The sequence below is a fragment of the Diceros bicornis genome, chromosome 39 (assembly GCF_020826845.1).
Source record: "Diceros bicornis minor isolate mBicDic1 chromosome 39, mDicBic1.mat.cur, whole genome shotgun sequence".
NCBI lineage: Eukaryota > Metazoa > Chordata > Mammalia > Perissodactyla > Rhinocerotidae > Diceros > Diceros bicornis.
The window spans coordinates 5,593,204-5,617,180 of NC_080778.1; the positions used below are offsets into that span (position 1 = coordinate 5,593,204).

General features: G+C 37.6%; 1 protein-coding gene across 1 annotated transcript in view; it reads left to right on the forward strand.

Moving 5' to 3' along the window:
* PDE10A (phosphodiesterase 10A) overlaps positions 1 to 23,977 on the forward strand; it is a 247,023-nt gene that overhangs the window by 128,964 nt on the left and 94,082 nt on the right. Inside the window, exon 3 of the mRNA XM_058534019.1 lies at positions 19,248 to 19,276. Within this exon, the coding sequence (XP_058390002.1) occupies positions 19,248 to 19,276 (29 nt within the window). The remainder of the gene's footprint in view (positions 1 to 19,247; positions 19,277 to 23,977) is intronic.

The following is a 23,977-nucleotide window of genomic DNA, read 5'->3' on the forward strand; positions in this document are numbered from 1 at the left end:
TACATTTTTTTTGTTTTTGGAAAATAGTTGTTTTTCATGAAAATCTATATGCATGTTATATCTCATAGAATGATTATTATTATTATTTTAAAATTAATAAATATGCATTTAAAAATGCCTCCGTTTTTATTTCTATTATAGCAAATATCAATACTTATAACACAGAAATAAAAGTTCTCTGGGGTCTTCATTAATTTTTAAGAGTATAAAGGATTATGAGATTAAAAAATTTGAGACCTACTTCAGTGCAAGAATCTTCCAGGTCTCTCTTGGCTGGCTTTTGATGAAAGACTAAAACCTTTTAAGGAATTATGGTCCAAAAAGAGAATTCTGAATACTCTATGTAAGTACTTTATGCAGTAGACTTGTTCATAAGGTATACATTCATTTAATTTCATCAATTCTGTGGTATAGTAACATTACTTTCTGATATTGTTGGGCATGTAAAATATGATGTGTTTGTCTTACTAATAGCTGGGGCTTTTGTGTTGATTAAAAGCCGGTTCAGTACATTGTGACATTTTTAGTTGCTCAAATTCATTAGCATTCCCATTTTCACTGACATATTTGGATTTGACGTATTAGAAGCAAATCTAAAAAGTGTGTAAATAGGTAAAAGGAGAAGTAACATTTGGGGAAAATATTATACTTTAAATAAACCCTAGCATTTGTTTTCATAAAACATGAAAAAAATCACTATGCAATCACTATACAGTTGGTATCATTCGCAGGACTGGAAGTGTTGTATATTCATTTATTGTCTTTTTGTGAAAATATACTGGTCTATAAAATAGTTAATAGGCTTCTTAAAAGACCTACTCATATAAATGACCTGCCTGTCATGCAATCTTTTTTCCCCAACTTTTTAAATAGTAAAATACATGTAATATGAAATTTACCATCTTAACAATTTTGAAGTGTACAGTTCGTTGGTATTAAATGCATTCATAATGTTGGGCTACCATCACCACCATCCATCTCCAGAACTCTTTTTATTTTGTTAAACTGAAACTCTGTACTCATTTAACAATAACCCCATTCCCTTTTTCCTCTTCGCTCCTAGAAACCACCATTCTACTCTCTATCTCTATGATTTTGACTACTCTAAGTACTTCATATAAGTAGAATCATAACAGTATTTGTCCTTTTGTGACTGGCTTATTTAGCTTAGCATAATGTCCTCAAGGTTCATATATGTTGTAACACGTCAGAATTGCCTTTTTAAGGCTAATATTCCATTGTAAGCATAGACCACATTTTGCTTATCCATTCATCCATCGATGAACGCTTGGATTGCTTCCCTGTTTTAGCTATTGTAAATAAGGCTGCTATGAACGTTGGTATGCAAATGGATTTCTAGTTTGAAAAGCTGTAACAAACAATTTGGGGCTTTTAAAGAGTGCGTCATGTCTATAATTTAAAATATTCAGTTCCTTTTTCTTTATACACTGAAAGATTGGTCTCAAAATAAAACTGGTACCACAATACTATTTGAAAATGTTCTGTTGTATAGGACAGGATAAGGTGAATTATTAAAGCCAAGAGAGTGATATTTTATCATATTTTTGTGTCTTATTTACAGTTTGACCCTGTTTCTTTGGAGGAGATTCCTCCCTTGCATGAGTCAGAGAATCTTCTGATAGGTCAGTTTCGTCTTTTCCAGTATTTTTAGAGATAAATAGTGCAGCTGTAGGTCGAGAGAAGGAGTTTACCAAGCTCCCCTTTTTAAAAGCCAATGATCCATCCTTAAATATACGAAACTGTACTATAAATAAATTCTACTTTAGGATAAAATAATTAAAATATTAACTTCCAGATAATAATAGTTTTAGATAAAGTGTACTTTTTATGTTTCTTATGTAGGCGCAAAGAAAACTTGGGGTTTCAAAATAACTATTTGTTGGGTGTTAATGTAGTTGCAGATACTATAACAGGTCTAACCAAAGAGAGCAATTTAAAGCACTGTGGAAGTATTGAGAACATGAGTTAACCTCTGAAAACTCACGTATTTATATCCTAAACCTACGACCTTAAAAGGTCTTAGAAAATATTAGAATACAAAGGATGCAGTCTGTGAATTATGAGAGCATCATGTGGGCTCTGAAACATGCAATGCATACTTGTGAGAAAACGAGAAACAGGCAAATCACATCTTAGTATTATTATGAAAATCGTTTTTACCTTGAGCCCTCTGAAATGGTCTCTGGGAGACCAGAGGTCTCTGAGCCACATATTGATAATTGCTGCTACAGAGTAAGAATGGTGAGTTCCAACACAAAGTTGGACTTCCAGCTATGGCTTAACGAAGAAAGGGGCATATCGTCTCCCCAAAAAGCAAAGATAAAGTGGACAATACTGGACAAAAACAGCCATTTTACTCTCTGAATATCAATCAGAGGCATACAGCAGTCCCAGAGACGTTTATGATCTAAAAGCTGTCACCTTCAGGTAAGAACACAGTATTTCAGACCCTTTGTGTTAACTGCCATAACGACAGGCATGTAGGTCAGTGCAACAGAATTCAGAGTCAAATCCCCACATGGTCAATAGATTTTCAACAAAGATGGCAAAACAACTCATTGAGAGAAAGGATAGTTGTTATGAAACAATTGGATACCCACGTGCAAAAAATAATGACTATATAGCCTTTCCTTACATCATAAACTAAGATTGATTTAATATAGATCACATACCTAACCGTTAAGAGCTAAAGTTCTGAAATTTCTGGAAAAAGAAAAAAAATATTCATGATCTTGGGTGGGGCAAAGAGTTATTTCATATAACACCTAAAGCATGATCCATAAAATTTTTAAAAATTAGTAAATTGGGCTTTATTAAAGACTTCCATGTAGAATATATCAAGAATTCTTAAACTCAATAAGAAAATAAACAACCCAATTTAAAAATAGGCAACAGATGTGAATTGCATTATTGCAAAGGAGATATACAAATGACCAGTAAAGGCTGCTCAGCATCATTAATTACTAGGGAAGTGCAATAAGATAGTATTCTACACTCACTGAAATGAGTATAAAAAGGCAGACAGACAATATCAAGTATTGGTGAGGATGTGGATAAACTGGAACCTTTATGATTTGCTTTTGGGAAAATAAAATAGTGTAGGTACTTTGGAAAACAGTTTGTCAGTTTCTTAAAAGGTTAAACTTACCATATTACTCATCAAATCTACTCTTAAGAATCTATCCAAGAGAAAGGAAAACATGTCTACACAAAAGACATGTATGCAAGTGTTCAGAGGAGTATTCAGAATAACTCCAAACTGGAAAAAATTAAAATGTCCTTGAGCTGATTAATGGATTAAAAAAAAGTCATATATCCATATAATAGAACAATAAATGCAATCAACTACATGTTGTATGTTATTCTATTTATATGAAATGTCCAGAGAAGGCAAATCTGTGAAGGCAGAAAGCACATCACTGATGTGGCTGGGCTGTGAGTGGGAGCAGGGATTAAATGTAAATGGGCATTAGGGAACTTTCTGGGGTGATGGAAGCATACTAAACTGGAGTGTTATGATGGTTTCACACCTCTATAAATTTACTGAAATCATTGAATTGTATACTTACCATGGGTGAATTTTATGGTATGTAAATTAGGCTTCAGGAAAGCTACTAGTGAAAAAAAATATTACTGCACGCCTCTTAGAGTGGCTAAAATTAAACACACTGGCCATACCAAGTATTGTGGAGGATATGGAGGAACTGGACCTCTCCACAGGGCCTCAGGGAATGTAGAACAGTATAACCACTTAGGAGAACAGCTTGGCAGTTTCTTAAAAGTTAAACATATACCTACCATGTGACCAGCCCTTCTCCTCCTAGATATTTACCCTTCGGTAAACAAGTGAAAGCCTGTATTTAATTATTTAATTGTGACGATGGCTTCACGTGTATATAGCTATGTCCAAACTTACCTATTTGTTCACTGTAAATATGTGCAGTTTATTGTATGTCAATTATATGTTAATAAAACTTTTTAAAAATATAAGTAATGGCCTTTTTTAATATTACTTTCCAATTTGAGAAGAGTCTGTTCCTTGCTTCAGAGCTTTATGTAGATATAGTCATTGAAATAATTATTCTAGTGGTTTGTTTTAATATATATATATGTATATTCTTTTTTGTGGTGGTTTATTTAAACTAAAGGAAACATTGTTTCATCTTAAATGACATTTTGTACATAGCCCAGAAATTGTTGATAAGATAATTTTAAAATTTGCGTGAGACTGGCCCTGTGGCGTAATGGTTAAGTTCAGTGAGCTCCACTTCAGTGGCCCGGGTTCACAGATTTGAATCCGAGGCCTGGACCTACACAACTTGACAGCCATGCTGTGGTGGCGACCCACATACAAAGTAAAGGAAGATTGGCACAAATATTGGCTCAGGGCCAATCTTCCTCAAGCGAGAAAAGAGGAAGATTGGCAACAGATGTTAGATCAGGGTGAATCTTCCTCAGCAAAATAAATAAATATAAATAAATTTGTGTGAGATTTTCAAAACATTTTTTCAGGGATTAAAAGAATTTAAAATATTTGTAGTACCCTAGAAGACCCCAAAATAATAGGAGCTATTAGTAAAACATGCTAGTTCCCAAGAGGTATGTAGTTAAATGTTTAATTGAAAAGAGAAATAGGAAGGAAAAATTAAAAAGCAACTAAAAATCATTCATCTGTGATTATATGCTTCTTGAGCATAATTTGTTTCTTTCTTGTGGTGTTATATCTTACTTCAAAATTTCATCAAGGATGACAGTTTCCCACAGAAATTTTGTTTCATGAACAGTGTTGGCTATTTTTATATTTTGCTTTCATTATAGGATTGGAAGACTAGTCGTCAGAAACCTATTTAAGCAGCGAGATGACCCCACACAGGGAATAGAGTGGGAGTGTTCCTCCTCCACGTTGGCCAGATTGAAAAGACGTGCTGGGGCCTCAGCAGTTCAGTCAGCGATAGGGATTAGGGCAAATCTGGCAGGAGACGGGTGAATCCCTGCTGTGTGCAGAATGTCCTGAAAAGACTTGCTGAACGTGGGCTCGGTCTAGGTGGACACTGATGCCTGTCTTCCAGTGGATCATAATAGTAGCAATCTAATGACTTGTGCATTTAAGGGGAAAATGAACACTAATTTACAAGTACTGTGTTATCTCATTTAATCCTCACAACATTCATAAGGGGTTGGAGGTCAGGAAGCTTTGTCTATGGGTTTCCAATATCCTTTCTCTTCTCGCTGTACTGCTGGCCTTCTCAGTTCAAGGAAGCCAAGGCATTGGAGTCCAGGAAAGTCAGTCTCTTCGAGGAGAGCTACAGCTTGCCTCGGCTGCAGGAACTACATGAGCAGGATCGAGTCCTCTCTCCAAACCTCCCACCCAAATTGGCAGCCTATGAGAATTACTGCTGTGCCTGCCTGGGCTCTAGCCAAGCACTTGGAGATATAGGACAAAATTTCAACCCCAGCCTGAGACAGAAGTGCTAGGGAGGGGAACAGAGAAAAGTGTAAGGCAGCAGGGATAGCAGACGGTGTCAGCCAACAGAACTCATCTCAGGAGCACCAAATGGTGATCATCAGCAGCGTAGATGCTAGATCTCAACTTCTACAGTAGGGAGAATGGTGAAGGTGTACATGCCAGAATATTTATCACAGCATCGCTTGTAGAGACAAAAGACTGAAATCAACCTAAATGTCCATCAGTAGGGAATGTTGAGTAAATTGTGGTACAGTTATTTATGGAATGTTGTGTATGTATTGAAAAGATGGAGTTGTCTCCTGTCCAGAGAATATCCATGAAATTCTAAGTGATGAAAGTAAGCTGCAGTGTAATGTGTACAGTTGAATGCCATTTTAGTGGGAAAAAACAAAAGTGCTTATACTGTATGGTTATGTTTATATGAGAATGGAAAAAGGTAGGAGAGGATACCTCCCAGAGAGTTAGCATTGGCTACCACGAGGGAGGCAGTGTGGAACTGGAAAGTGGGAGCGGTGAGATTAATCCTGTTTTCACCATAGAGTTTGGTACTTGTTTTATTGTTTGTATCCATACCATGTGAATACATGTTACTTTTAGAATATTTGAAAAAATTTATAAAAAAAATTTTTTTAGAATTAAGAATTTAAAGTGGTTTTTATACCAGCCAAGTTTTGAACACAACCAATTTATAGCTAGACAATTGCAAAATCAAACTGGAGAGCATGTAACCCCTCTGAAATCATATGCAGAATTTGTGAATGTACGATCATTTTTCTGAAAGAAAGTCCCTGCTTTTCCTTAAAGGAGTTTAGGCCTCCCAAATATTCACAGACATGTCTCAGAGAAAATGTGAGCTAACTCCTCTCACAAACCTACATTTTAAGACTCGGCTGTAGAGTGTGAGCATTGCAGGTGTGATGGGGAGGACAGGTGAGCTCGGCTGTGCCGTGCCTGGGTCAGGGTCTCACCAGCTGTTCGCAGCCTGGCTCCCGTCCGGCCCCGTCCTCGGTTTTGCAGAGGACCCACCTCGTTCTTTCAGTGTCTGTACCCTGTCCCCAGTCCATGTGGATAGATTCACCGTGGGGTAGACACCTGTGCTGGTGCTGTGGGCAGAGCAGAGGTGTGGATCCCTCCGGAGGCTCTCTCTGATGCAGCAGCCTCAGGGGACCATGTTCTTGCACAGGACGGTTTTCTCCCGTCCTCATTCAAATGGCTGGCTTCTTTGATTCCTTTAAAGACGTTAGGTCCTGGCTCTCCAGTCTTGTACTTTCCAATGGAACCACCTCTGGCCGTAGCCCTGCCAGAACCTCTGTCCCTTTGCTTCTTCAAATCCTTACAATGACATTGCCTTTCGTCTGGAACTCCCACCATCTTTGCCCTTTAACACTTGAGCCCCCTCCAGAATCTCTTTGGATATGAACCCCTTTTGGTTCCTGAATACTGTCTGTAAACTGGAGTACAGCTAACCTTTTTATGGTTAGACTGGATTTGGGAAGGGCAACTGCAGTCCTGTCCAGGTGTCTGCGAAGTCTGGGCAAGTTGCTTTTCGCCACTCCTCTGCACTTTGTTCCCACACACCAAGGGGTAAGTGCAGATGCCTGGGATATCTGACGAGGGTCACTTGCCAGGAGCAAGCCTTTATGTGGCAGTGGGAACACATAGCCAAGGAGTATGGTGACCCAGGCGACCATCTGGACCAGCAGTGATAGGAGAGACTCTAGTATTGACTGATTAATTTTATTCAACAACTAGGTAAGGAGCAACTAGCCCATATCCCAGCAGGAAGCCCGGCACAGGAGGTGGAGCACCAAACAATAGATGCAGCCATTTGTCTCGTGGAACTTAGTTTATTTTAGCCAAGAAAGACATTTTTTGACATGTAGACAGATGGAGTAATGGGGAGTGAGGAGGGGCGTCATGTGGAAATCTGGGCACTGGGCTCACGGTGTTCTTTCAGTGGGTTGTAAGGCTCTGGTTTCATGAGGTTGGATGACATGCTCTCTGAGGTATCATTTAGCCCTAAAATTTTACATTTTGTAGATTAAAATTTTTAAATGAAAAATTTCTAGCTAGGTATTAAGATATTAATAATTTAAACCAAATCTCCTTCAAGAAAAGGCTGTGCTTTTAAAACATTTAAAAAAGCAATGATGATGTCATTTGAAACCAAAGATTTAAAACTTAAGATTATTAGCGTGAAAAATATGCACACATACACATAGGTGCATACGCAAGATTATTTCTTTTAGCATTGTGTATGACACTGGGACCCTTCCCAAGTGTGCATGTGTGTGTGTGTGATGAGTTAAATCAGCTAATATAATTTGATTTAACTCAAATTGTATGTAATGAAATATTACATAGTATATATACAATGTAGCATGAACTATGTGTGAAACTGTGTAGGATAATCATAAAAGTTATGTTATACATATATTTACTTACATATAAACATGTTAATAAATTTTTAGTTTATAAAAAGCAAATTAAGTATAGTTTGTATATAATGACACTATTTTATGAAATGTGAATTATGTTTACATGCATATTTAGGCATAGAAAAATACAGAAGGAGGGAGACACCTAAAATTTTAATGATGTTTAACACTGATTTTTGTATGGTATTGAGTGATTTAAATTTTGTGCTCATCTATTTCTATTTTCTAGTTTTTCTACCGTTTACATATTTATATAATAAAATTTTACATTTATGAATGTGACTGAAAGCATTAGAATATTATGATGTAATTTCTTAAGGTATTTGCAGTGTACTCATCAAAATCTTAAAGATATAAAAATCGTATATGCCCAGGAAAGGTTGTTGGACTCATTCCAAATAGATGTTGAACTTATTGGACTATAGAAACATAATTTTCCCCATTAACTTTTTTTTTTGCTTTGTTTAATTTATGTTTCCTTTTGTTGTATGTCTTATTTTCGCAAAATAATTTATGTACATGGACCTTTTTGCTATGAACATTGAGGTCACTGAATCTCTTAGCACTATTATGACAGATCTATAAGGAGATATAATTTATTTTTACAAGGATTACAAAAGTAAAGATAGTTTAAACAATTTTTGAACATTTTTACCCAATACATATTAGGTAGGCAAGTGAGAAATGATAAAACAAAGGCTATGTCTGGGGGAGAGAACATTTGTTACTGTGGAGAGCACGGGAAAGAACTGGGATATAAGGGCAGGTACAATTGGGTTGGGAGAATTACTGGTTTCTTACCTTAAATGCATTTGAAGGGTGCATCTTGGCCTTGCTAATGATCGTTCATGGATTTTCCACTACCATTGCCATCATGATGATGGTCTACATTCAGAAGACGTTGTGCTCCCAAGGTCTAGTAACCACATCTTTCTCCATTGTCCTTTTGTCCTCCAAACCACTGAGGCCATAGAGTTATTTTCCTGCATTCATTCAGTAGTCATTTTCAAGCATCTACTGTTACCTGGGAGATGAGGTGATGCTCCAGGGATGGTCATATCCCACCTTATCTTTTACAAAGCTTTAGGTGCTATCGATCTCTCTAAACTAAAATAAGATATACTGAAACTGTCTGAATTGCCATTTCAAGTAAATTTACACAGACGAGATATTTTTATATTGTTAAAAGCATAGTCTGGTCCACTAATCTATATTTAATTTCTCCTGTTTGCCTAAGGATTTAATGATTGAAGATGACTAGAAGATTTAAAAGAAATAGTGAATAAATATTGAATAAATATTCGTAATTATCATCGGTAAATTTATTTACCCTATTTATACCCATGGATAGATATGATCAAGTAGTTATTATATATCCAGTCATTCATTTAAGAGATATTTACTGAATCATCTGCTTTGCATCAGACACAATTCTAGGGCCTGAAGATATAGAATTGTACAAGGGACATTTTTGCCGTCCTTGAACTTTCACAGTAGTGTGGATGAAGGGAAGAAAGACAAAAAAAAAATAAATTAGCACATTATATATCATGTTTGAGGTCATAAGTAGTATGGAGAACGCAAAAGCCGGGTAAAGAACAGATGAGAAGTGGGGAGAGGATGCTGTGATTTTTGATGGGGATTCATAGGCATAGGGATCGCTTTGTTGGCTAAGATGGAACTGCTTAAGCAGATGATAATTCTGTATAATGGGAAATCCCAGTGAACATTATTTTAGAACTAAAATAGAAATGCATTTAAGTATGTGCAATAAGAAATGAAAGAGAGAAAATACTAAAATTTTAACCCAAGGGAAATATTTGGGGAGTTGAAGCTTGTATACCCAGAATTTATGTAAAACATGTCATAAATCCAGCCTGAAATTGGATTTAAAACATGATTATCTAGGCCAAGTGCCTCATACCTGAATCCCCTATACTTTATTTGAATATTTTCCTCTTAAAGATTATTCTCAGACCTATGATTGGGAATCTTCTATTTTCTTTTTAATGGTGGCATAAAGTGAAAAGAAAAGTAACAAGAAATAGAATCACATAAAGAGTGGTTTTTGTACCTGTAGTCCAGAAATGTTTGATTTAAATTTAACTATTTAAATCGATATTAAAATAGGCGGAGGGCCGGCCCCGTGGCTTAGCGGTTAAGTGCGCGCGCTCCGCTGCTGGCGGCCTGGGTTCGGATCCCGGGCGCGCACCGACACACCGCTTCTCCAGCCATGCTGAGGCCGTGTCCCACATACAGCAACTAGAAGGATGTGCAGCTATGACATACAACTATCTACTGGGGCTTTGGGGGAAAAAAACAAATAAATAAAAAAATTATAAAAAAATAAATAAATAAAATAAAATAGGCAGAATACTTAAATGTTCCAAATCTAATCTACTGGAGACCACCAAGAGATTAACTTTGTGCTCTTGGTTCAACTCGTTTTTATGTGGAACTCAGATAAAACTTACAGTGATCAATCTGTATATTTGTTGGAACTTCTTATAAATGTGTCATGGTATATAAAGTTTTGGCTCTGCTCATCCCTTTCAAAAAAGTTAGTTCAATGCATATTTAATCACAAGACCATATGTAAGAGTTGGCTTACTGTGTGTTTGGGTGCTTCTTGTTATAAGAAATTTGTATTTGTATTTGTTATGTATTTAGTGATTCAACATTGAAAGAAAAATTTGTAAATATTTCTCTTTTAAGCTTCTGAGTCATTTTAATCAAGAGTCTTTTGAATTTGTAAGGCAGTCTAGAAAGCAAACAAACAAATGACAAACCACCCAAAGCAGTATTTTCTCTTTTGTATTTTATTATCTACGTGAACCATTGTGGGTCCCTGAAAAATATATCCAGAAATAAATCTGATTCTGAGACTGACGTAAGACTACACGTGTCCTCCAGAACATCTGTTCCAAAATTTTATGTTAATCAAACAGCTTCTTTGCTCTCATTTGTTGATTTTATGTAATGAGATATGTAATAATTTTTAAATTTGACAGTAAATTTTTACTAATGAAACACATATCAGTTAGAGTTTGGTTATAGAGAATAGAAACCAATCTAAGGTACTTTAAACAGAAAGAAGTGTATTGGGTGACTAACAAATCATGGGAAGGGCTGGAGCAGTCCGCTCTAGGTGGTGACCAAAAAGACCTTCAAGCCCCAGAATTTCCCTTTCAAGGCTGGGACTGGGACAGCTGTTCCCTTGGCTCCAGGAAGCCCAAGGAGGCAGGGATCTGGTGGCTGTAGATCTAGGCTGTGTCTCCTTTGATGCTCCCCAGTAAAAGGAGAACCTCACACCCTACCTCTCCTCCTACTTAACTCAGTTCCCAACTCAGTCCCACATTAGTAGTACATCTGATTAGACACAAGGAAATCAGACAATGTAGTTTTTAGCTTCCAGCTTGTGCATAACTGGAGGGAGATCTCAAAGAAGGTTGGAAATGATATTGAGTGAATTATGATATCTGCCGCTAGATTTCTTTTCATCTATTTAATATATTGGGTTATTCTATATAAGAATTTATTTGGAAATAAAAAGCCTGCCCTATTAGGCAAGGTTTGCAGAGTACTGTTAGAAGCTCCAAAATTTAGATCTCGATATTCAGTACCCAACACTGTAGATGTTCTGACAAGTGAATGGCTCTGCCTGTCTGTAAGCATGTTGATTTGAAGCCCCAAGAACCTGTTGTTGTGGCTCTATCCGTGCTCCAGAACCATAGCCAGTTTGATTAGAGATCTCAAGTTTATTGGCCCAGGATCTTAGAAGAGACGAAGAATATTCAATCATTTATCTCAGATATATAATGCTGTAATATTTTTTTTTTTTTTTTTTTTTGTGAGGAGATCAGCCCTGAGCTAACATTCGCCAATCCTCCTCTTTTTTTGCTGAGGAAGACGGCCCTGGGCTAACATCCGTGCCCATCTTCCTCCACTTTATATGGGACGCCGCCACAGCATGGCTTACCAAGCAGTGCGTCGGTGCGCGCCCGGGATCCGAACCAGCGAACCCTGGGCCGCCGCAGCGGATCGCGCGCACTTAACCGCTTGCGCCACCAGGCCGGCCCCCTGTAATATTTTTTTAAATCCTAGATATTTAATACTATATCTTGTTTGGTTAGTTTTTTATAGCGTTAATAGAAAGGCATGATGGTGTTGGTCACTACTGCATTTTAGTTTAAGAATATAACCTCTTGTCTCTGTTTAGTGGTTTTCTTCTTAAATTTTTCAAAATAATATTCCAAAAAATTGTTTCTCCTTGAGCTATACTTGTTCTACCAATCTCTACTTGGTAGGATTCTGGAATTATTCTGTTATCAGTTCTTTTTTCAATTTCCAGAGAACCGCAGTCACAGCGTTTTTAAATTCAACAGTCTTTTCTGCAAATAAATGTTTAATTCACTTTTATAATTGATTGTAATTAATGGATACTAAAGAATAATGAATTTCATGACAATATTTTGTCCTTCTTTGTGGAAGTACAGCAGCGAGATAGACTTGGATATGCCAAAGAGTATATAATTTTATTATCTTTATCTGATCTCATCCTGCTCATGGATTACATTTCCTGCTGATGGTAAAAAACAGAATCTAGGCAATTAAAGATCTCACTTACTTCTACTTTAAAATTTACTTTTTTGGCATTAATTTGGTCTCTTTTGGACACTTGGTGTTTTGCATACTTAGTCTTAGATAAATACCTAGGACTAGGATTTCAGAAGGTGGCAAACTGTTTTCCAAAGTGGCCGTGTAAGAGTTCCAGTCTTGGACAGCTTCTTCCTAACTCTCCTCTCTGCCATCGGACAATGGGCACAGAGGGGAAATAAGCAAACATCGTGGTATTGATGGTGAGGGGCCTTGGGCCTTTTAACATCATCCTGTGAGTTTCTTTGTTTTATTCCTATAGATGGTACCAATAATAAATAAAACATATGTTCAATAAAAATGTACGTATTCCGAGATAATAAGCAATTCCATGACATAAGGATACTTCACGCAGGGCCGTCCTCACTTGACTGTGGTCAGCTGTCCCCTCCCCTGCTGAGATCTCCTTGCTCCCTTTGGCCTGAGAAGACTTTGTCCCTGAAACTGTTTCCTTTGTTGGCCTGTCAGCTGGTGTGAAGCAGAAAGAGAACCACTTGCAATCTTCACCTTTCTGCAGACATTGAGGATTTTTTTAAATAAAGTGAAACTTTAAAAGTCTCGTTTTCGGTCCGGCCCCGTGGCTTAGTGGTTAAATGCGTGCACTCCGCTGCTGGCGGCCCAGGTTCGGATCCCGGGCGCACAGTGACGCACCGCTTCTCCGGCCATGCTGAGGCCGCGTCCCACATACAGCAACTAGAAGGCTGTGCAACTATGACATACAACTATCTACTGAGGCTTTGGGGGAAAAAAAATAAATTAATTAAAAAAAAATGTCTCGTTTTCAGTGTACACAGAAACTAAATAGAGAGCCAGTATTCTAAACATCCTCTGTCTACTGCACACTTGACATACTGCAGGGTAACTGGAGGGAACATGAAGCAACTTCATAGAAACATAATAAAGCTTTTACTTTAATTTTTCCTTTGAACAGTTTTGGAGCAGAAGTTCAAAGATGTACAAATTAAGTTAGTAGTAATTAGGCTGTAACAGACCCAACAGGAAGAAAAACACGTTTTAAAACGTAAACTGAGAGATTTGCAGACAACTAGAAACTCATGCAATACATTTTCCAACTTATTTATTATTAGTGCTGTGATCGCAATTCAGAGTGGTATGATTGAGACAGTGAAATTGAAACCTTTTTCTGTGTTCTTAATGTTTATAATCTGGTGCCAGGATCTTTTAGTACTTTCAGTTTTCATTTAGGATCTCTGCTGACATGGTAGTGTGTGATAGCTGAATTTCAGGGAATCTTGTATGCTCCAGAGAATCATGGGAATCTGGAGGTGAACAATACATTCTGCATTGTTTTTTTTTCCATCTTCAGAAAACTTCTAGACCATATGGACTTTGATGCTAAGCCCTTCTCTATTTATCATTTTTATAAATATGATAGGAAATCTTTGGAGTTCTCATTTCCCCACATCCTCAATATTGAAACAACATAATAAAGATTTTTTTTTTAGAGGCACAAAACATTGTGCGAGTTTTAGGAAGCCTCAAGTTATTTTTTGTTCGTAATAAGTTCTAAAATTTCTCTGCTGTTTCTAAATAGCCACTTGAAACTACAAATTTTGGAAGATGATGTTGAAGATATAATTTCCCATGTTAAGACGGTGACTAATTCCTCAAATGTTGACAGAGTTTACATCTAATTACTTCACTATCTTCTGTCAGAATGACAGCGTTATTTGTGTATTTCAACAGCTCATATACTATCAGTTGAGAAATCAAGACCAGGTTAACAAAATGAATCTATGTATTAGCCTGTCTGGGATAGATGTTGCTCCGGCTTCTGAAGGTGAACTTTCAAGTTAGTTACGTTTGCTCATGAGCGTGATGCCAATCCAGAAAATGATTAGGACGTGCAGAGTTTACAGTCACAGAATCAACACAGTGCTAGGTCATTTAGAGATTACTAAATTCTATAATATAACGTATAGAAGAGAAGGACAACCTATTAAGTGATTGTGTTATGATGTCTTTCTCGAACCTTCCTTCTATGGCCTTGATAATTGAAAGTCACTGACATGTAATATTTTCTGTTAACTACAAGAGAGAAACCATATCGTCTTATATATACAGTACTTATCTATCACATATGTTTATAATTCTTGTGTCTGCAAAATAAAAGGAAGATACTTTGTAAATTATTACATTTTATATGTATCAAAGAACACCTGCAGTTCACACTATGCCTTTTTAAGCTATCGATTTTCATTTATAGAATTGGAAAACTTGATGGACTAACTCTCACTAGGAATGGTCTCATTCTGTTCTTATAGAATTAAGTACAAAGGAATAGACTCCAGTAGTATGTGCTAGAAAATGTGATTCTACAAGTTATTGAAAAATCATTATAATCTTTCAGGGAAAAAATAATAGCTTTTCATGTTTTATGACATAGCTTATGAACATATACATATCCTCGCTCCCCTTTTTTTTCTGACCAAGCATATCACAAGTATGTAGTTCCTTATACCTTTCGTTTATGAATGATTTATAATTTATTTCGTGTTTCCTCATCAGTAACTCTGCAAAGTAGAGAGTGTGTTCGCAGAAACCAATTAACTTGGTACTTCCATTCTTGATTACATGGCTCATGTTCTTCCATAAATGCCTGCCTTGTAATGTTAGAAAATTAAAGTAAGAAAGAAAACAAAAACAAAATGATTTGGGAACTATATTTAATAGTTAGGCTAAGAGATTTTAAACCACTGGCATAAGTAATAATCTTCTAGTGTTTTACCACTCTGTTGCTGTCTAGAGAAAAATATTCTGTGTGCAAAAGCATCATCATCTGTTTTTAATCATTTAAGAATGATTTTTTGGATTGCCTTTTTTTTTCAGTAATGTAAGTGAAATATTAGATGTGGACTCTTGTCTCCAAGAACTTCTATTCAGTTGAGAAGTCATTCGCATGTATCTAGTTATCAACAGAAGGTAGACTATAACTAACGCTCAGTTGAACGGGGAGAAACAAAACTGAAATTTATTGAGAGGCTACTCTGTGCAAGAACTTTTATGTACATTATCTCACTTAATCCTAACGCCGTCTGAAGTGACCTCATTTTACAAATATGAGATTACCAAGTTTGGAAAGGTCGAGGAACCCATGTATGGTTTGTAAGTGAAGCTGAGATTTGAAAACAGATCTGGTCAGACTCCAAGCCTATCTTCGTTTTTTTCTGTAGTACTCTGCTTTCCTAACAGGAAAGGAGTGTATAAGAATTCTGAGAAAAGAGAGATAGTGGGCCTGTTGCTTTTGAAAGGGCCTCGTGGACAAAATACAAAGTGAGCTGAGCCTTGGATTTCAATATTTGGAAAGAAGGAGGAACTAACTTTGTCAAGAAACAGCAGGCACACTTGTGTCTTAGGGTTTTTGCTCAGGCTGATCCCTCTGCTGGAATGCACTTCCCTTAGGTAGCTGCTTTTGTAGCTCACCTTCTCGAGGAGGGTTACGCTAATCACACTTTATCCTGCAGCCTGTCCCCGTCCCCTTCCCCCACTACTTTCTGATCCTTCTCAACCTGCTTCACTTTGTTTCCCCTCTTAGAGCACTTCCCACTTCCAACCTGCTGTATAACTTAGTTATTTATCATGTTTATGGACCATCTCCTGTCTTTAGAATAGCGCTTCGTGAGGGCAGGCATTATTGTCTTTTTTTTGTCCTCTGATATATTGGAACCACCTAGAATAGTGTCAGGCACTTAGTGCTCAATAAATATTTGTTGTTTGGAGGTATGACGATTTTGAGTCAAGAGTGAGCACAACATATTGGGGGCTCTGCTGTTGTGAACATTTTTGTTGCTAATTTGATGCTCATGAATGATTCAAAATCTGGTATCCATGGCAATTTCCTTCTTTTCCACGATCGCTTCCCCTTTCCTTTTAAAGGGAGCTTCCTTGCTGAGCCACATGAATCGCCGTTCCAACAGTTAGTTCAGTCATGAGTGCGTGTTGGGAGTGTACAGACACATTCCAGAGCCGTGGTCCTTAGAAGGAGGTGTTCTAAGTCATGGTTCTTAACCTGGAATTCCTGCAACGAGTCCGGAACTGCCGGGGGAACGGGACGATATTTCCTCTGTTACTTTGACGATGCCTTCATGGGAAAAATTATTTTTCAGAGTCAAATTGTATTGTCAGAATGTTGTTTTAGTTCTTTAGTTCTTGTTTAGTTCTTGTTTTAGTTCTTTAGTTCTTTAGTTCTTTAGACTTGTAAGGTGGCAAAAGAAGTCAGACACTTTGCCCGAAGTAATACAGCAAGTGACTGCAGGTCTGGGCTTTAAACCATAGTGCATTTTGCCTCTCGTAATGCCCTCCTATAGTGCCACTCCACTGCAGAAGGGGAATTAAATGAACTGTCTTCAGCATGCTTAAATTTCCCTTGGGCAGGAGAGTTCAAATAAATGAAAGTTCCAAATATAGGAAATAGGAAGTCGGGTTCCCTTCTCCTAGCAAATTTCACTGTGTTCATTAATTTCCTCAGCTAAAATACCATGTTGCCTAAATATAATAGACTTGACATTCATTTAACAAAAATTGTTTGACTTCTACATTGGAGGAAGAGATAGAGGATACATTTCTAAATCAGTACACATGGTGAAAAATCTAGAAATCAGCTCCAAGTAAATTTTTCTTTCAAACACGTTACATTGCTCATAAAGCAAAAAATAGTTGGTTTTTATAAATATGTACTGTAGAGCATCTTATGCACATTTGAGAAGCACCAAAGCAAAACTAAAGTAACACTTCTTTACAGATGTCTGGAAATTCAAACTGTTCTTCCCTTGAACTAACTTTCAGATCTTAGTCATGATTGATGGAGAGTGGAAGATTCCGCAGTGAAACAGCTCAGTAACTCCACGCACTCCTAGTAGAAAACCTGTTCCTACAACTGCCGCTTTTCATCACGTGCCTTTTAATCCACTTCGATTTGCAGCCATGCTTATTGAATTTCTTAGATAAGAACTTAAAAAAAATTAAAAACATATAAGCTTCTAAAAACATATAAGCTTCTGTAACTTCAGAATCTGTTCGTAAATGTGTCGTAATGATTTTATCAGAGTCCCATCTTCAGAGAGGTTCAGGAGAGGGTGAGGGGTCAGGAATTGAACAGCAGATGACGTATTTCTGCAATATGACTTAAGTGTAGAAGATAAAAATCCGTGTTTTTCCTGTAACCTGCTTGCATTCTTAGGGAAATCAAATGCAATACTCAAACCATTATGGAACAATTACAGGAAAATATATAAGCAAGTATGTATTAATACAATAATCCAAAAACTAAGTACTGTTTCTTGAATACCCACCATCTGATAGTCCCAAGCTTGCTAAGTTTTAAAAGGTTCCCAAGTCAAGTCCGTGTGCAACCAGTGTTGAAATCTAGTTTTCTTTAGGTTCTGATGCATCTGAGGGGCGTGATAGATGGACTGTTTTTGAAGGACACACTGGGTGGGTGAGTGTGTGTGTGTGTGTGTGTGTGTACGCATGATGGGCGGATAATGGATTCACGGAGCAGCTTGGAGGCTGCTGATTGGTAAATGATTTGGGACTAGACTTGGTGTTATCTGTGGAAATGGGTGGTAAGCAGCAAATCAGAGAAAGATTAGAAAAAAGAGGAAACAACAGGACTCAGTGGTGTAGTTAATAAGGATATTGAAGGAGAAAGGAGACCCACAGCCCTGTCTGAACCTATGGGACATGTTTTTGTCAGCGTCAAGATAAATTAGGCTGTGCTGTGGAGGAACACAGAATGCATTAGATTTGGGGCATGTCAAGTGTGCACTAATGGTGGTATTAGACAGGGTTTGCTAACCGAGACACAAGACAGCAACAGCGTTCAATTAAAGGCTGCCTCCGGTGAGGGGTCTGGAGAGGCCGGCTCCCGCCGCCCTTCCTCCGTAAGGGCCACATAAATGCACTTTGTCTGGGTCAGAACCAGTGACCTGGGCGTGGGGCACTCAGAACCAGTGGACCTAAAGTGGCATCTTGGCCACTTTGTTCCTTGAGCCCGTCGGTCACACAGGCATACTCTTGCCACGTAGCCGGCCCCAAGGGGAGATCCCATCAGAGGGTCTCCCCTAGACCAGGTGCATTCCATTAGCCTCACTTTCCCAGTGAACAGTGCTGACAAGCCAGTCCGAACTGCCTCCCAGCTCCTGGGACCCACCGTACAAAGCAGCACTGCTAATAGATGTGTTTCGTGCCTTGACCATGGTGCCACGCAGGTACATGTCTTATTTCAGCCAATAAGAAATGCTGAAATTAACCCTCGCAGCACAAATGGTAATGGTCATTTGAGATATTCCTGTGGGTTGTGTCATTTAGAATGTTGCAATTGTTACAAACCCTTTTCTAAGTGCGTGTATTTGAGTAAACATAATTCAAGGCACTACCCTTTTAGAACGTCTAAGAAGGTCATCTTGAAAATGACTACCTAGTTGTTGTGGTATTTCATTTCCCCTCCAAAATTAATATATACGTCTAACTCTAAATTTATGTATAACCTATACAGATTTTTAAAACCAAATTCTTAGATTTCGTAAGAGGAAGCATTGCAAAAGAGCCTTTTAGTTTATTGAGAGTGAATGAATGTTCTACATCTCAGAACCTGCTCAGAGTTTCTAATTGTGTTTTTTCCTCCTTCCTTCTCTATCCCCCAGATGAATCGGCTCCTAAGGAAGTCAGCAGGGTAAGTAATGTGAATATAATTTCTACTACCACAATATAGGAAATAAATCCTTTTGTACATTTTCTCAGTGCTATAATATGTTCAAGTATTAGAAAAATGATGACAAAAACTGAGTGTTTTCTCCAAGGTATCCCTCACTGATATGGAATAAAGTCAGTAGGGAGAGGTTGCAAATTGGAGGGCTTGAGGCTGAGCACAACTAACAGATGCATTGTGTTTGGCCTGCATGTGCTTATGGGGTTTTCTGAATGAGTTGCCAACATCTACAAGTTTAGAGACACATATTAAGATTGGATTTCTGGCTTCTCTCAAAAAACTATCAGATAAGGCAGCACCGACACAGCGTTCCCCGGTGGCAGCAGTGTGCCCAGGCCAAGTCGCAGAAGCTGCCTTCATCAGGTCCTCCACTTAGTAGCTTTACTCCTGTGTGTTACCTGCCTGACCCCTGCCTTTGAGTTTATGCACCTTCTTTTTGGGAGAACAGAAGGTGACTACTCATGTATTGAAGACTCGGCATTCCTCAGTAATTTTAGAAATATTAAATTCACTGTTTTCATGTCCAAGAAAATACTTGGTGTTAACTTTAAGAGACTTGGCAAACTTAAAAGCTTATGGGGGACGAGCAATGAAAGCATTTATCCTACTGTTTAATACTACGAAATTATAATTAATTACATATGAAAAATATCTTAATTGTATATCTTGCATACAGATAAAGATCTTAAATGTGGATTAAATATTGAAAATAATCAGTTTGAATTGCATCTGATGCAACCTTCTGTAAGAGATCAACCTTTATCATAAGATAGAAACTGAAGTACTGTTAATAGGATCATGTATACAGATCTCTTCCTTTATTTTTGATCTTCTGAAGAAAGGAACCTCTAAAATGATCAGGGCCATTGCTAGAGATTGGGCAGAATTCGCTCTATCCACAGCAACCTGACAGACTCTTAAGGTTTCTGTAAATCTCAGAGTTTTACTGGGTACCCTTACTACTAACTTCACATTTACAGAGCTCACAGTTAGCAAGTCCCCACGTCTGGGTGCTTAAAGGTGTATCAAGGGGTGGAGGGTCAGCCTGGAAATTTTGCAGTTGCTAAGAGCAGCAGACAAGGCTAAAAACTGATGCTTGAGGGTAAAAAGGGAATTGTCACAAGTGAACTTGGGCAGAGTCATTAGATATCGGGGTGTTGATATCAGCAAAGCTGTGATCTCAAATCTCTGTAGCACCATGCATTTTATAAGTCAAGGACAGTAGGAAGAAAACTCCAATTTTCTCATCAGTATTCCTTTTTTATTTTTGTAACCCAGACCAACTTTGGTTTATAGGGAATGCCTAACCTCAATTTAACCTTTACAACCCTGAAAAGATTTTAGGCTTTGTTGTTGTTTTTGAGGGAGGTGGGAAAAATGATGCCCAAAAGAGGTGATTTCAACCAGTCCACGTGTTTGCCTTACATCTTCTTCTGTTGACAACAAGGGTTAGAATTGTACTCGTGATACCTTGCTTACGTCAGCATCTTAACTCTGTTCACCTATTTGCTAGAACACTCTCCCTTCACCTCCAGTGTCCCTGAATATAAAGATTTTGTACCATAGTGTCATAACTGATGTTGCTATTACATCCCACTCCTTCAAATATAAACCGGGTTATATTTGGGGAGAATAATTGCATAGACAAAGAGTAGACTTTTTTATCGAATACATTTCTATATATTTTAGTTATACAAAATATTGCCACAAGACATCTTGGGTTCAGATAATGACATGCCGCATATGAGAATGTTCATAGCAGCTTTATTCTTTTTTTTTTTATTGATGTTTTAATGGTCTCTAACATTGTGAAATTTTGGGTTGTACATTTTTGTTTGTCCATCACCACATATATGACTCCCTTCACCCCTTGTGCCCACCCCCCACCCCCACTGCCCTGGTAACCACAGTCCAGTTTTCTCTGTCCATGTGTTGGTTTATATTCCACATATGAGTGAGATCATACAGTGTTTGTCTTTCTCTTTCTGGCTTATTTCACTTAACATAATACGCTCCAGGCCCATCCATGTTGTTGCAAATGGGACGATTTTGTCTTTTTTTATGGCTGAGTAGTATTCCATTGTATATATATACCACATTTTCTTAATCCAATCATCAGTCGAGGGACACTTAGGTTGCTTCCACTTCTTGGCTATGGTGAATAATGCTGCAGTGAACATAGGGGTGCATAAGCCTCTTTGGATTGTTGATTTCAGGTGCGTTGGATAGATTCCCAGTAGTGGGATGGCTGGATCATAGGGCATCTCTATTTTTAATTCTTTGAGGAATCTCCATACCGTTTTCCGTAGAGGCTGCACCAATTTACATTCCCACCAGCTGTGTATGAGGGTTGCTGTTTCTCCACATCCTCTCCAACGTTTGTTGTTTTTTGTCTTGGTGATTATAGCCATTCTAACAGGCGTGAGGTGGTATCTTAGTGTTGTTCTGATTTGCATTTCCCTGATGATTAGTGATGTTGAGCATCTTTTCATGTGCCTATTGGCCATCTGTATATCTTCCTTGGAGAAGTGTCTGTTCATTTCCTCTGCCCATTTTTTGATCGGGTTGTTTGTTTTTTTGTTCAATTGTGTGAGTTCTTTATATATTATGGAGATCAACCCCTTGTCAGATGTATGTTTTGCAAATATTCTCTCCCAGCTGGTTGGTTGGTTGTTCATCTTGATTCTGGTTTCATTTGTCTTATAAAAGCTCTTTAATCTGATAAAGTCCCACTTGTTTATTTTTTCTTTAGTTTCCCTAGTCTGGGTAGGCATGTCATCCGAAAAGATTCCTTTAAAACCAATGTCAAATAGTGTGTTGCCTATATTTTCTTCTATGAGTTTTATAGTTTCAGGTCTCATCTTCAGGTCTTTGATCCATTTTGAGTTAATTTTTGTGAATGGCGATAGCACATGGTCCACTTTCATTCTTTTGCATGTGGCTGTCCAGTTTTCCCAACACCATTTATTGAAGAGACTTTCCTTTCTCCATTGCATGTTCTTAGCACCTTTGTCGAAAATTAGTTGTCCGTATATGTGTGGTTTTATTTCTGGGCTTTCAATTCTGTTCCATTGATCTGTGTGTCTGTTTTTGTACCAGTACCATGCTGTTTTGATTACTATTGCTTTGTAGTATGTTTTGAAGTCAGGAATTGTGATGCCTCCTGCTTTGTTCTTTTTCTTTAGGATTTCTTTAGCTATTCGGGGTCTTTTGTTGCCCCATATAAATTTTAGTATTCTTTTTTCTATTTCTGTGAAGAATGTCATTGGGATTCTGATTGGGATTGCATTGAATCTGTAGATTGCTTTAGGTAATATAGACATTTTAACTATGTTTATTCTTCCAATCCACGTGCATGGGATATCTTTCCATTTCTTTATGTCATCATGGATTTCCCTCAATAATGTCTTGTAGTTCTCATTGTATAGGTCCTTCACCTCCTTGGTAAGATTTATTCCTAGGTATTTTATTCTTTTTGATGCAATTGTAAATGGTATTATCTTTTTGAGCTCTCTTTCTGTTAGTTCATTATTAGCATATAGAAATGCAACTGATTTTTGTAGATTGATTTTGTACCCTGCAACTTTGCTGTAGTTGTTGATTGTTTCTAACAGTTTTCCAACAGATTCTTTAGGGTTTTCTATATATACAATCATGTCATCTGCAAATAGTGAGAGTTTCACTTCTTCGTTACCTATTTGGATTCCTTTTATTCCTTTTTCTTGCCTAATTGCTCTGGCCAAAACCTCCAGTACTATGTTGAACAGGAGTGGTGAGAGTGGGCAGCCCTGCCTCGTTCCTGTTCTCAGAGGAATGCTTTCAGTCTTTCCCCGTTGAGTATGATGTTAGCTGTGGGTTTGTCATATATGGCCTTTATTATGTTGCGGTACTTTCCTTCTATTCCCATTTTATTGAGAGTTTTTATCATACATGGATGTTGTATCTTGTCAAATGCCTTCTCTGCGTCTATTGAGATGATCATGTGGTTTTTATTCTTTGTTTTGTTGATGTGGTGTATCACGTTGATTGATTTGCGGATGTTGAACCATCCCTGTGTCCCTGGTATAAATCCCACTTGATCATGGTGTATGATCTTTTTAATGTATTGTTGTATTCGGTTTGCCAATATTTTGTTGAGGATTTTTGCATCAATGTTCATCAGCGATATTGGCCTGTAATTTTCTTTCTTTGTATTGTCTTTGTCTGGTTTTGGTATCAGGGTGATGTTGGCCTCATAGAATGATTTAGGAAGTGTTCCATCTTCCTCTATTTTTTGGAATAATTTGAGGAGGATGGGTATTAAATCTTCTTTGAATGTTTGGTAAAATTCACTGGAGAAGCCATGTGGTCCTGGACTTTTATTTTTTGGGAGGTTTTTGATTACTATTTCAATCTCTTTACTTGTTATTGGTCTATTCAGATTCTCCATTTCTTCTTGGTTCAATTCTGGGAGGTTGTATAAGTCTAAGAATTTATCCATTTCTTCTAGATTGTCCAATTTGTTGGCATATAATTTCTCATAGTATTCTCTTATAATCCTCTGTATTTCCATGGTATCCATTGTAATTTCTCCTCTTTTATTTCTAATTTTATTTACTTGAGCCTTTTCTCTTTTTTTCTTAGTAAGCCTGGCTAAGGGTTTGTCTGTTTTGTTTATCTTCTCGA